Here is a 14,367-nt window from a genome sequence, read left to right as displayed (position 1 = left end):
ATCCTTAATCACCCCAGAGCCAGTTACCAGAGAACCAGGGATAGTTCTGAAGACTCAGGGTCCACCAGCACTGTTCAGGCTAGCCAGTCCTAAGCTGTCCCTCGTGCCTTTTCCATGAAAACCCCAGTGAAGTCTCTTCCTGTGTCCTCCCCATATTCCGTTCTGCCTCATGAACAACACTGGAGCTTCTTCTCATGACCCTGCATGGGGTGGGTGCCTCTCATTTCCAGGAAACCATGAGGAACATTAAACTTTCCCTTCAGTGGCACTGACCTCTCAGTGCTGTCACTCAGTCACTTTTGTAAGTTGAGATCAGGGCGCACCTCAGCTTCTTGCAGAGGTAGTCATCTAACCAGTGCGCAAGTACTTCGGCGTCCATAATATTTGCCAAGTGCTATGCTATGTTCTAGGGATGATTCTGTTTAAATGTTGAAATCATAACTGAGCTGTAGAAACAGGTCCTATTTTTTAAATAACTAATTGTACTAGGCTCTGCTAAATGCCTTGCAGATGACACAAACCAGAAGCTCTGGAGACATTGGAAAGAAAACCCAGACTCAGGCAATCAGAAGGCTTCACTAAAAGTAAGATTTGAACTCGACCTTGAACAGTGGCTAGCATTCAGATAAAGAGGATGGAGAGAATGTTCCAAGGAGGAGAAACCAAATGATCGAAGTACTGGGGTGAGCGTGCATATGACGTGTTTGCAGGAGGCTGAGCACAAAGAGAGGATCCTGAAAGACTTTGGACATTTTCAGAGGCCAAAGTGGGGGTGGAGGGAGACTGTGGGTTATTACACCTTGATAATGAGGTCTGTTTGTCTTACCTTCCAGTTAATCAAAAATGCACACACTGTTACCTGAGGGAGTAGATCTCTCTGTGTTTTTCATATGTAGAAAGTCTGTTGAGGAAAAGTGTGTACACAGAGTAAGTTCCATGGACTTTGGGAAGGGCAGCCACAGAGCTGTGCCCAGGATGGGTGCTGGAGCACCCAGAGGAGGACCCGCAGCCCAGGCTGGTGTGTGGTGTGAGGAAGGGGTACCAGGGAAGGCTTCCCAGAGGAGACACAGGAGAGCTGTGTCTTGAAGGATGGGCCAGACTTCGCTGGGCAGTGGAGAGGAAGAAGGGCATTCTAGGCAGAGGGAACAGCATGAGTTAAGGCACAGAGGTTTAAAACAACATGATCCCCACGGGGCATTGTCAACATTTCAGGTCTGACCAGAGACAATGGTGGCATTGAGGCTTTCTGTTTCCAGACCCCGTGTTCTTTCGAACAAAAATTTATCGTGCCTTTCTGGAAGATGTTGGTCCAATCGTTTTGCACAGAGAACTTTTTTCCATTCTTTTTTTTTTTTTAACCCTTATACTCAGAATTGAGATACTGCTTTAAACATGAAAGATAAAGTTAATAAAAAAACATGTTTTGTCTAGATGAAAATTCCTGGAGGAGAAAGAGGCCAGAGTTCCTCCGACAGACACTCTTTTGAGGCAGCCCTCATCCTCATCTCTGGAGCCATGGGCTCGGGCTTAGTTGAAAGAGGGGTTTGTTTATTTTTGTGCGCAGAAGGTGCGGTTTGAAAGACATCTCAAAATGGAGATGGAAAGCCTCCAGCTTTCATTATTTGGAGGCTTGGAGGAGCAAACCTTTTAATACAATGATGCAACAGCTTTTATGTTCAGTAAGCACAGCCTTTCACATGGGTGTATACGTTATAAACACCAGTGTTACACAGCGTCAGGCCCCTGAAGAAATGTTGTGCAATAGTGTCTGTTCAGCATGGGCTTACTGAGTCACAGAGATGATGGGACTCTGAACCCTTCTGAATGACGGGCTGAGACTGGGGAAGGAGAGGAGAGGAAAGGGGCAAGGTGGATCCCTTTGCTCATCCTTGTTCTATGATTCTGTCTTGCTCTTCAAAGACCAAGCTCCTCAGCTTGTCACCAAGACCCTGGTCCCCACTCTCCAGCCTCATCCCTTTCTGTTCACATGATACCACGGTGCCAGGTTTTCCTCCCCACCTCAGGGCCTTTGCACATGCTGGCCTTACTGCTTGGAATGTTATTTCCTCTTCCTCTTTGCTTTCCTTCTGTCATTCTTCAAATCTCAATCAAACACCAAGCAGCATTTCTTGGACCCCCAGACTAGATCGGGTCCTTACAGGTCCTCATACTATTGGTAATTGCAGAATTAATCATGAAAATAATTGCTGAGTTCCTGTCTCCTGACAAGAATATAAGCATCAGGGGTAAAGGGACTGTGTCAATTTTGCTTACTGCTACATCTCCAGACCCTTATCTGGAGAAGATGATCAATTAATATTTATGGAGGGAGGAAGGGAAGGAAGAAAGAAATGCAGAAGTGACTCCATTTGCATATCATCAAGTATTTCCACGGTTCACTGTTTAAAATAGCTTTAATGAGATAAAATTGACATGCAGTAAACTACACAATTAAAGTTTACAATTTCCTAAGTGTTGATATGTCTGCACTCAAGAAACCATCCCCACTTTCAAGATAATGAACATCTCCATCACACCCAAAGGTTTGCTCATCCCCCACCACACACACGCACTATCCCACCATCAAGCACCCCTGGCAACCACCAATCTGCTTTCTGTTGCCCCAGATTAGTTTGTACTATCTAGAGTTTTCTATAAATGGTATCATACAATCTGTACTCTGTTTGTCTGGCTTCTCCCACTCAGGATAATTATTTTGTGATTCATCTTTGTTGCTCTGTGTATTAATAGCTCATTGTCTTTGTCACGGGGTAGTATTCCTTTCTATATCGTAATTGGTCCATTCCCCTGTGATCAACATTGGGGTTGTTTCAAGTTTCGAGCTATTACAAATAACATGAACATCTGTGTGTGAAAGTCATTGTATGGATGTCTGCTTTCCTTTCTCTTGGGTAAATTCCTAGGAGTGGAGAGGCTGGGTCCTGTGCTAGGTGTATGCTTCATTTTTAAAGAAATTGTCTCTGATTCACTTTGTACCCCAATCTGCTTCCAGCATGATATGGTGAAGATTGCTAACATGTTTCTAAAGGGTGTTTGGAGGCCTTCAGACAGAAAAGACTGTCTTTCTTCCCTGTGGTGGTCAGGGAATTCAGGACAAAAAAAAGAATGATTGCCTTTTCATTTCAGTGCCATCAAGGAAATGGACTGTGGGTCTCAAATCCCCAGCTGTGATTGTTACATGGTATCTCCTGCTGATGCACTGTTTCTCCAGTGTTTCCTTTGGTGTCTGAAAACTACTAGAACTTAAGAGTGAAGCAGAGGTCCACGTGTATCTGTGCTCCAGCATGTACCATATATGCAGACATAGACCTTCACCCCGGGTAACTTTGGCAACACCCAAAGGTCTAATCCACTGGTCTCTCTTTTCCACAGGGGACACTTGAACTGGCTTCAGCTAGATCGAAGAGTCTTGGAACATGACTTCCCCAAAAAGTCGGGACCAGTGGTTTTATACTTTTGTGTCAGGTACGAACATTGGGTATCCACCCTTTTGCTTTTTTTCCCCTTTGTCAGAAAAGCCCAGGAGGGTAGAGCAAACAAAGAAAAGGGAACTCAGGTTTATCTTGGTTCGCTGCCAGGAGTAGAGGTCGTGGTATAGAGTTCCATGTAAACGTAGGGCGTGAGCGTGTAAGGCTTGAACACACATGTTTTTGCTCTGGCACTAGAATGCTTCTGTGGAATGAAGGTAAAACCTTTTTGGTTTTGCTTTTTGGGTGGGGGAGAGGGGAAGAAGGCATATATCTCAAAGGAAACTGAGTCTCTGAGAATAACACAAACCTGTGGATTCCTTTGTTGGTGTTTGAAGCCACATAACAAAAGTCTGTGTATTCTTTCTTTCTGCCACTTGGCTTCTTGAAACTTGTGTGCTTTATCCCAGGTAGGAATAGTTGCAACCCAGCAACAAACCACAGATAAATGCATTTCCCAGTATGGGAAGCTAAGTTATAATAATATTTCAGAAACAGTAGGAATTTTCTGTTCATTAATCTAGTGTAAGAAGTTTTATTTTGTGACTGCAGAGAACTATAAGCTTCTCACATTTAATGTTTGCAACAATCTAATGGAGTCAAGACTTCAGACTTGACTTACCACTGGGCTTGCAAAAGGTTGTGTGAAGCCAGAGTGGGGATCACGTCAGGAGTTCAAGGGCAAAGTACTGATGCAAATCATGTGAAACAGATCCAGAATCTGAGCCCCTAGACCCAGCAGCTCTCTGAGTACCCTGTCTGTTGAGCACCAGGCTATTTCTGCTGCACAGCTGCAGAGGTGTTTGGGTTCAAATGCTTTGGTCTTAAAATGCACACCAACCCTTCCACCCAAGGCATAGACTCAGCGCCTTTAAAATATGTGAATAGAAATTCAAGAGCAGGACACCATTGCATTACAATTGAGTTCTTCCTAAAGAACACAACTAGGAATGCAGTTTTAATCAAAGCCACCTTGATACCACAAGAGGCAAAATCAGAGGTAAATGTGCCTCTTACAGGTGGGAACGTGTCTGTATCTCAGCTGACAGAGGAAATGTAAACTTGCTTTTAATGCTTTTTTGACTTGTTTAATAGCTGGGAACATATCAAAACTGATCTTCACCATTTGCATCCCTGATGAGCATGCTTTCTGTGTCATATTCTCTTTAATAGGGGCTACATTTTCTCTGATAAATGGAAAAGTCATTCTATAAAGCAAAGAGGAACAGTAGCGCCAGGAGGGGTGGCAGCATCAAGGGGGACTTGCTTGCATTTAAGCAGGTCATGAACTCATAATCAGAGGGGAACACGTCCATACACTTGACATGTACCTGGCCCCCCTTCTTCTTGGTGTTTTTTTGCGAACATTAGTCAAGAAGAAAAACACTGGGCTGGTTGCATATTAGCTATTTTTTCAAGTGTTTGTTATGAGCTGAGTTATTTGTGAGTTCGGGGAACCAAGCTTTGAAGAAAAGCTTGGGACAGCATGAGATTGCCTGGTTGCAATGTTTGCAGTCTAGGATCTGTGTGCCAACACGTCCAAATCTCTCCAGGCCGATGTCTCTCCCTGGGACCAGATACACAGAGGACTGCCGCGGTAGGCCAGTGCAACTAGCCTGGCAACAGGCTGACTGAAGACCCAAGGACATGTGGTTTGCTGAAGCAGGCATCTTCCCAAATGCTCACTGGGAAAATCTCGCCAAAATCACATTTAGTGATGGACACCGCACAGAAACACAAGGCAGAGCTTCCTGTAGCTCATCCTACCAGCAGGTCTTTCTGGAGAGCCTTGGGTTTCTATTTCTGGTTACTTCTTGGCCATTATGTGGAGGTCAAACTCAACAGGTCCAAAGCCAAATTCATCATCTTCCCACCCACCTCCCCAGACCTCCTGTGATCACATCAAATGTGACATTGTTATCCATTTATTATAGGCTTAAATCGTTGTTTTTGGGTTTTTTTTTTTTTTGCTAAAACACAATTTATTGTCTTACAGTTCTGGAGATCAGAAGTTCTAGAGATCAGAAGTCCAAAAAGGATCTTATAAGACTAAAATCAAGCTGTGGGCAGCAGGATCATATTCCTTCTGGATTCTCTAGGGGAGGATCCTTTCTTTGCCCTTCCAGATTCAAGAGTTTAGTCTTAAATTTTTTTTTTTTTTTTTTGGTCTTGTAAGTGAAAGTGTTAGTCTATCAGTCATGTCCAACTCTTTGTGACCCCATGGAATCCTCTGTCCATGGGATTTCCCAGGCAAGAATACTGGAGTGGTTAGCCATTCCCTTCTCCAGGGGATCATCCAAACCCAGGAATCAGACCTGGGTCTCCTACATTGTAGGCAGATTCTTTACCATCTGAGCCACCAGGGAGGCCCTTTTTTTTTTTTTAAATCTTATGACTCTATAAATTCAAAATTAACCTTATCTAATTAACTACATCGGTCTAAAATAAAGGTCTCGGCAGGCCTGTGTTGCCTGCTTAAGGTTCTCAAAGAGTCTATTCCCTTGACTTTTTAAAAAATTGTATTTTGGCTGTGTTGGGTCTTTGTTGTGGCCCAAGAGCTTCTCTAGGGATCTTAATTCCCTAATCAGAGATCGAACCAGCACCTCCTGCCCTGGAAGGCAGATTCTCAACCACCAGACCACCAGAGTAGGCCCTGTTCCCTTCACTTTTGCCACTTTCAAGAGACTGCCCACATTCTTAGACTCAAGGCCGCTTTTCCCTACCTTGAAAGCCAGCAATGTCAGTAGGCTTAAATCTTAAAGTCTGTCCTCCTTTCCTTCCCTTCAGATTGTTACAGGCATTAATTCTCTGCTGCTGCTTACAAAATCTTTCCCTGCTTTTCCCTCTCCTCTCTATTACCTGAACTCAGGCCCTCATCTTCTGTCACTTGAATTATCACATCAGCCTCCCAGGGAGGGTGTCTCCTTAGCACTGGCCACAGAGGATCCTGTCTCCCGGAACCCCTACTTTCCCTGAGTCCCCACTTTGTAGCTGGCTGAACAGCACACAGCAAAACTCTGATCATTTGTCTTCTCCCAGAGAGGAGGCAGATTTTCCCTTGGGGATGAATTCTGTGCTTTTACCTTGATTTTCGGCCTGGGAAGAATTCCCAGTTTATAACTTCATGCCTTTCTGAGAATGGCTACAGGCTATATTTCTCCAAAGGAGTGGTATGACAAATTATCTTCATAAAAGACCCAGACCTTGGAGTACACCAGAGTCTCTGAAAGACATCCTGTCCAACTGGGCTCTTTCTCTTTGTGTCCATACTGACCTTTCTAAGCAAGAAGCCAGGTGTCCATCATCCGTGCCTTCCCCATGCACCCTGACTCTCCACGCCTTCACTGCCACTCTCCTTTCCTGTAAACATCTATGTTACATCTGTGTAACATGTGTACAGTCATATCAGAGAATAAAGGCAGAAGAAAACCACCTGATAAAAGAGACCATGGGGGAGATTGGCTGCCTTAAGCCAAGATTTAGGAACTCTTCAAGTAGAAATCTTAACCCTTTGTCACCAAGGATCTGTGTTTGTGCTGCCACCCAGCATAGCTTGTTCCTTGGCATTTATATATTCTTTCACTGCAGTGCATATTCAAAACATCTAGGCAGAATTAGCGCCTCCTTTCAACCAATTAGGAAAAATACGACCCAAATATATTAATAAATAATGTGAATTGGAACTCACAGAATTCTGTTTATCCTCTAAGCCAGGAAATAAACTTTTCCTTCTGATAGCTCAGTTGGTAAAGAATCTGCCTGCAATGCAGGAGACCCCAGTTCGACTCCTGGGTTGGGAAGATCTGCTGGAGAAGGGATACCCACTCCGGTATTCTTGGGCTTCCCTGGTGGCTCAGCTGGTGAAGAATCCACCTACAATGCAGGAGACCTGGCTTGGGAAGATCCCTGGAAAAGGGAAAGGCTACCCACTCCAATATTCTGGCCTACAGAATTCCATGGACTGTAGAGTCCCTGGGGTCGCAAAGAGTTGGACACGACTGAGCAACTTTCACTGTCTGTCACTTCCTTGGAGGGTGTGAAGCAAGACAGCCTCAGAATAACAGGAAGGAGGGCTGAGAACCTGCCATCACTGACCCATTATTTAGCCTCAAAGGGACTTGATCACTACAGCTCTCATCAATCAAATGACCAGGAATGGCCACAGCGACATCAGGGTCTTAGTAATTACCTAAAAAGGAAAAAGGTCAGAGAGAAGGCAACTGTCCATTACTATGGGTGAATTAGTTTGCAACAGTCCTTGAAGCACTATTGTTTTTCCTAATCAAGATAAGGAGATGGGGGACCAAGATGTTTAAGTAAACTCTCTCCCCAGCATGGCTAGTAAGTTACTGTATCTGTCCAGCCAGATCTGACTCCCATCCTGGGGCCCTGCCTTCTGCACCACGCAGTCTCCCTCTCACAAATGAAAAGGGACATCAAGAATGCTAATCAGAGAGCCTGCCATTGCTCCCTGTGCAGGCAGGGCCAGAGGACCTGAGTTGAGATCGCTAGCCTTGACCCATCTTGGGCTCCATGCTTGGCCTCATCTGCAGCCCTGGCGTCCATCTGCAAAGGACAACTGCACCCAGCACTGGGTGAGAGGGGCGGTGAGAAAGGCAGCCCTCCCAGACCTGACCTTGCTGCTCTGGGACTGCCAGAGTCAGCACCATGGACAGAGCGCCCCCTGCGGGGACAACCGCAACCTGCAGTCCAGAAGCTTGGCAGCCCCATTGGAAACCACCTTAGCAAATGGAAGGGGAGTCTTAAAGAGGGAAGCAGAGATGTGTGCCAATAGTCCCTCTTGAGAGGGACCTGCCATCTCCTGACAACAGGGACCTCCATCGTGGAGACATTCTGCCCTGTGCTGTGCCCTCTCCTATTCTACGGAGAAAACTCCTCTGTCCAGCTGGTCCATTTTTGTCATTCTGAGCTACATCACTGCTGGACATTAAGAGCCAAAAGCCTATCATTTCAACTATGGGTTGTCAACAGCTTTCTAACTTGTGAACTCCATGCTAAGTACTCACCATCATCGATGGGTTTGGGTATTGGTTTATGAATACTCATTGGGGGCTTGTATAATGTAGATGCTGTTTGAGGATTTAAGATCAGATCAGTGAGCAAATTAAACCCCCCAACTTCCAGGGTCCCTTTCTCCCACCTCCATCCCTCTCTCCCTCTCCCTCTCTCTCATACACACACACACACCTCATTCCATCACCTGAGGCTGGTGGGTCTACATACCTTCTAGTTCCAGCGCCTCCCACCACCTCAGGGAGTTTACTCCCCTCAGTCTCCACTCTTTTTCTCTATCTTAAGCCGCTTCTTCTCCACAGAGCGCTCCCTCCACATCCACAGCACTCTCACCCTCACAAAAGAAAATACCTTCCCTGACTTGCCTCCTCCTGCAGCTCCTATCCCTATGCCCCCTTATGTTCACAGCAGAGGTTCGGAAGGATGGACTTGCCCCTTTTCCCATGTCCCACTGATCCCTCAGTCTCTAAGGGTCCAGTGTCTGGTCCCATTAGCCCCATGGTAACTGGAGATCTCTGGGCACCAAATTGCACAGGCGCTTCTCTGCCCTCATGTCTGAATCAAGTAACATCATCATCTTTCTGCCCCCAAACCTGGTCTTCTTGCTTTGATGCCTCCTTATCTCTGCAGTGGGCACCACCACCCATTCAGCCCCTCAAGCCAGTAACTTGAAACTCAGCCTGGATGTCATCAGCTCTCTCCCACCTGTTCCCTTCTCTGCCCTCTTATCTGTGAATTCCTCTTATCTAACATATCTTAAATAGCTCTGTCCTTTACCTTCCATGGGCTTCCCTGGTGGATCAGATAATTAAGAATCTCTCTGGGCTGCCGTCTATGGGGTCGCACAGAGTCGGACACGACTGAAGCGACTTAGCAGCTGCAATGCAGGAGACCTAGGTTCAATCCCTGGGTCGGGGAGATACCCTGGAGAACGGAATCACAAACCGCTCCAGTATTCTTACCTGGAGAATTGCATGGACAGAGGAGCCTGGTGGGCTACAGTCCATGGGGTCACAAAGAGTCAGACAACTGAGTGACTAACATTTTCACTTTTACCCTCCCTGTACACGCCCCTGTCTGTAATTAGGACCTTCATAAGTCTCAGCTGATCCTGAAATCTCCTTGTTCATCTCTGTTTCAGGTCTTGGCCCCTCCCACCCTCTTCTATATGTTGTCACTGAGCACCTTTCTAGGATTGTCATTTGATCCTCAATGCATTATCATGCTAAGGCTGCCCTCGCTTGTCCTGGGTGACCTGACTTGTGCATGCCTCTCCAGCCTCATCTCTCCCCACCCCTTGACCCCTCACACATCCTCTACAAGCCTCCCGGTGATCAGTTTGACAAAGATCACATTCAATGACAAGGTCATTGTTTAATGCCATGAGGCAAGCTCCCCAAATTGAGAGCAGTGACCCTCTGGTAGGGACCACCAGTCAAGCTTAAGAAATAGGTCAAGAGGGTTTCCCTGATGGTCCAGCAGTGAAGAATTTGCCTTGCAGTGCAGGGGACACTGGTTCAATCCCTGGTACGGGAAGTCCCAACATGCCACAAGGCAACTAAGCCCATGTGCCTAGAGACTGTGCTCTGCAACAAGAGAAGCCACCACAATGAGAAGCCGTGCACTGCAACTGGAGAGTAGCCCCTACTTGCCACGACTGGAGGAAGCCCACACACAGCAATCGAGACCCAGAACAACCAAGCACAATTAAGAAAATAAAGAAATAGGTCAAGAAAAAATAGAAGGAAAAATATGCCTATTCACCCAAAGAAGTCGCTCTGTCCTTTTTGGGGTTTTTTTGTTTTTATTTTTTGACCATGAGACAGGTGAGATCTCATCCCTGATCCGGGATCAAACCCATGATGCCTCTGTTGGAAGCACAGAATCTTTATCACTGGACCGCCAGGGAAGTCCCCTTCTTTTTTTTTTTAATGGACTTAAGTTTGTGCTCAGGATAATTCCTCCGTGTCTGGGTGTTCCTTTCATTGTGTGTTCTGTAGCCAAGTGTTCTTGGAGCTCTGGTCATCGACATTGTTTATAGGAAAATAAATAGAAGTTAGATGTGTCTCTTCAAACCTAGAGTTTCACAAACAATAATATAAAGTGAGCTACAGAGAAGAAAAAAAAGAGAGGAGATGCCAGGAAGCTGTCATCTGGGAGGGGGATGTTATAGCCAAGTTCATGACCTGCCTGTTGGTGTCTTTCGGGGCTGATTAAGACAGCAAGTGCTGTTTCCTGTCACTCGCAGTAACAACGATGGTGTGGACCTAAAAGGAGGTGTCCACTAACCAGAACTCGCTAGATCTCGACTGGGTGTCCCAGTTAGGATTCTCGGCGCTGTTGAAATTCTCAACATCAGAGATACTTGGCTGCATAAACTCACAGCAGTATTAATTATCCTTCTCATTACTATCGCTCCTTTTTGCTACCAAAAGCCAGCATTCCAAATGTGACATTTGTGTTCATTATGAAATGAAATCATTGGGCCATTTAATTAACACTTGCCGTAAATAGTCAGTGATTCCCAAGTGCCAAGTGGGGATGTGAGAGGGAAGAGGAGGAGCGAGGGGGCCCGTAAGAGCCCCTAGCTGATGTCATCCTGCAGGGGGGTGTTCAGTCTGCCGCCACCTGAGGCTTCTACAGGTTAAGGGGACCAGACTCCCCGAAGGCTCCAGAGCCTTGAGTGTTGAATACACTCAGACACGTAATAGCATAGCACATATGTATTCCTACTTCAGACCATCTGATAAAATATCCTCAGACTAGCATCATCTGGGTCAGGTTGCGTGTGGCATCAGTCATGGTACTGAGCCAGGTTTGCCCTTGGCCCAGAGCACTGTTTCCTTTGACTCAAAAAGAAGCCCTGTGATTCAGTCCTACTGGGAGTTCCCTGGCAGTCCAGTGGTTAGGACTTGGTGCTTTCACTGCCCGGGGCCTGGGTTCAGTCCCTAGTCAGGTAACTAAGATGTCACAAGCTGCACAGCATGGGAGAATAAAGAAAAAGATTCAGCCCTATTAAATGCGCTGAAGAACCTGTTTTAGGTTTTTAAAAAATATATTTATTTATTTGGCTGCTTTGGGTCTTCGTTGCAGCACGTGGGATGTTTGTTATGGCATGTGAGTTTCTCTAGTTGTCGTACACCGGCTTAGTTGCCCCAAAGCATGTGGGATCTTAGGTTTCCAACCAGGGGTCAAACCTGCATCCCCTGCCTTGGAAGGTGGATTCTTAATCACCAAACCACCAGGGAAGTTCCCATGAAGAGCCTGTTTTAGAATGTAGGCCTTATTTTTATTCAGGTACTTGGGGCCAACGGATAAGGAAATGACTAACATTGAAAAGAGAGACTGCTAGTTGATTCCCAAGAGGAGAGGGTTCCCAGCAGAGTAAAGCACGTGGGGAAGCACCAGGCTCGGCCAGGAAGCAGAGGGAGTGAGGTACCTGTGGGCAAGAGCCTTCACTGTGGTTTCTGCAGGAATAGATCAGGCGTGGTAAGCAGGCTTAGGACTGGCTAGTTTGAATAACTTCAGCAGCCTCTGGGGGTATGTGGACTCTCCCAAGTTATCCAGTTCTTGGCTCTGAGATAATTAAGGAAGGTGAATAGCAGCCTGGAGTATGAAATTCCCCTGGGGCAGGCGAGGAAAGGGGTTTTAGGCATTGGATTGCCCACAGGGTAAGCAAGACCCCGGATGTCAAGGCATCCAGACCCGTCAGTTAATACAGAATCAGGCTTGGAATCATCCACACAGACCCTCTGAATACGAGAGACATCATCCGTTTCCTTAGGTTTACCCAGAGACCTGGAATGTTTTTTGTGAACCCACTCTAACACTGACATCCCGCACTGGTAGGTAAGGAAATGCAACATCGCCATCTAGTGCCTCAAAGGAGGACCTTTGATAAGGTTCTCAGGAAAAACCAAAAGAGCAGGTAAGTGTTAGTCGCTCAGGCGTGCCTGACTCTGCCACCCCATGGACTGTAGCTCGCCAGGCTTCTCTGTCCATGGGACTTCCCTGGCAAGAAACTGGAGTGGGTAGCCATTCCCTTCTCCAGGGGATCTTCCCAACCCAGGGATCAAACCCAGGTCTCCTGCATTGCAGGTGGATTCTTTACCGTCTGAGCCACCAGGAAAGCCCCAAAGAACAGAACTGGGATCTCCACTTTGAACAGACACTGTCAACCTTCCCCATTTCCCTAGAAGTTCTCTCCGAGTGTGTATTGGGCCTTGGCGTGGGATTGAGATGTCCGAGGTCTGTTTTCCTCTGGGCACTTTTGACTCACCAGCTCCCTAGCACAGATGGAAAGTTCAGGATGAATTAAATACCCAGGATTACAGAACAATAATATGACAGCCCTGGAACTCACCGGGTTTCCCAGGCTGTTTCTTGGTGATAAAGGTTAACAGGAAACTGCTTTCCAGTTTCTGTCAAAAGGAAGTGATTTTTTTTTCCTCCACCTCAGAATATAGTTATTTCCTCCACCTTCCTGTCTCTTGTGAAGCCAGAGAACAAATACTACCTCAAAAGGCATAAAATTTGCCATCTCATTTCAGTTTCCCATTATTAGAGAGCTGGAAAGGGAATTGTAATGTTTTTGCTTAATATGCTGTTGAAGAAAAAATTGGGAGGGGGTGGGACAGAATGTCTTCACTCCTTAATTGTCAAGCATTAAAATGAATGGGATCGAGACATAAGGCATTGTTTTGAAAATCAAGTTATTTCAGAGCCAACAGCTTTAGGTTCATAATTATTACCGAACTAAGGTCACTCACTGGCAAATTCCAGAAGCCTCTGGCGTTCTCCTGGCTCTAGGATTCAAAGTCATCAGCATATCTCTGTGAACAGCTTTGTACGTTCACACTGAGAGAAGGGGTAGAAGGGCAGGAGCTGGGTGTGGAGTGTAAGGACCCCTAATCATTATAAATGGGCTGGGAAATCATTTATTATTTTTTCTCCCTCCCACATGTCTTTGTCACTCATTTCACTGTCCAATAAGAACTCCTAACAGTGGTGTATGGAGAGGAGAACAGTTGAAAATCAGACTTTTTCACTCATATAAACTTACATGTTATATATACAGTGGAATACTATTCAGCCATAAAAAGAACAAAATAATGCCGTTTGCAGCAATATGGATGAAACTAGAGATTATCATACTGTGTGAAGTAATTCAGAAAAAGAAAGACAAGTACCATATGATAGCACTTTTGTGTGAAATCTAAGCTATGACACAAAAGGAGCTTATCTGTGAAATAGAAACAGACTCACAAGACTGTGGTTGCCAAGGGGGAGGCAGGAAGGGAGAGGGATGGACTGGGACTTGGGGTTTGGTACCCCACCAGACTCCTCTGTCCATGGAGTTCTCCAGGCAAGAATGCTGGAGTAGGGTTTCCCTGGTGGCTCAGTGGTAAAGAATCTGCCTGCCAGTGTAGGAGGCACAGGTTCGATCCCTGATCTGGGAAGATCCCTTATGCTGCCGAGTAACTAAGCCAGTGCACCACAACTGCTGAGCCTGTGCAGAGCACAGGAATGGCAACTACCGAGCCCATGTGGTGCAGCAACTACCGAAGCTCTCGACCCCAGAGCCCGTGCACTGGCCCAAGAGACGCCAGCGCAATGAGAAGCGTGCGTGCTGCAAACTAGAGAGTTGCCCCTGTTCTTGCAACTAGAGTAAAGCTCAGCGAAGACCCAGCACAGCCAAAAATAAAAATATATATATATATAAAGGAATGCTGGAGTGGGTAGCCATTCCCTTCTCCAGGGGATCTTCCCAACCCAGGGATCAAACCTGGGTCTCCTGCATTATAGGTAGATTCTTCACTGTCTGAGCTACCAGGGAACCCCAGAT

The 14,367-nt window shown here is 46.1% G+C and overlaps 1 protein-coding gene across 12 annotated transcripts in view; it reads left to right on the top strand.

Moving 5' to 3' along the window:
• FRMD4A (FERM domain containing 4A) overlaps window positions 1–14,367 on the top strand; it is a 750,010-nt gene that overhangs the window by 589,456 nt on the left and 146,187 nt on the right. For all 12 annotated transcript variants that reach the window (XM_070802094.1, XM_070802096.1, XM_070802095.1 and 9 more), the window contains one exon: window positions 3,394–3,486. In XM_070802094.1, the coding sequence (XP_070658195.1) occupies window positions 3,394–3,486 (93 nt within the window). The remainder of the gene's footprint in view (window positions 1–3,393; window positions 3,487–14,367) is intronic.

The sequence above is a fragment of the Bos indicus genome, chromosome 13, assembly GCF_029378745.1.
Source record: "Bos indicus isolate NIAB-ARS_2022 breed Sahiwal x Tharparkar chromosome 13, NIAB-ARS_B.indTharparkar_mat_pri_1.0, whole genome shotgun sequence".
In the NCBI taxonomy this organism is placed as follows: domain Eukaryota; kingdom Metazoa; phylum Chordata; class Mammalia; order Artiodactyla; family Bovidae; genus Bos; species Bos indicus.
This window is presented reverse-complemented; position numbering and strand designations above follow the sequence as displayed.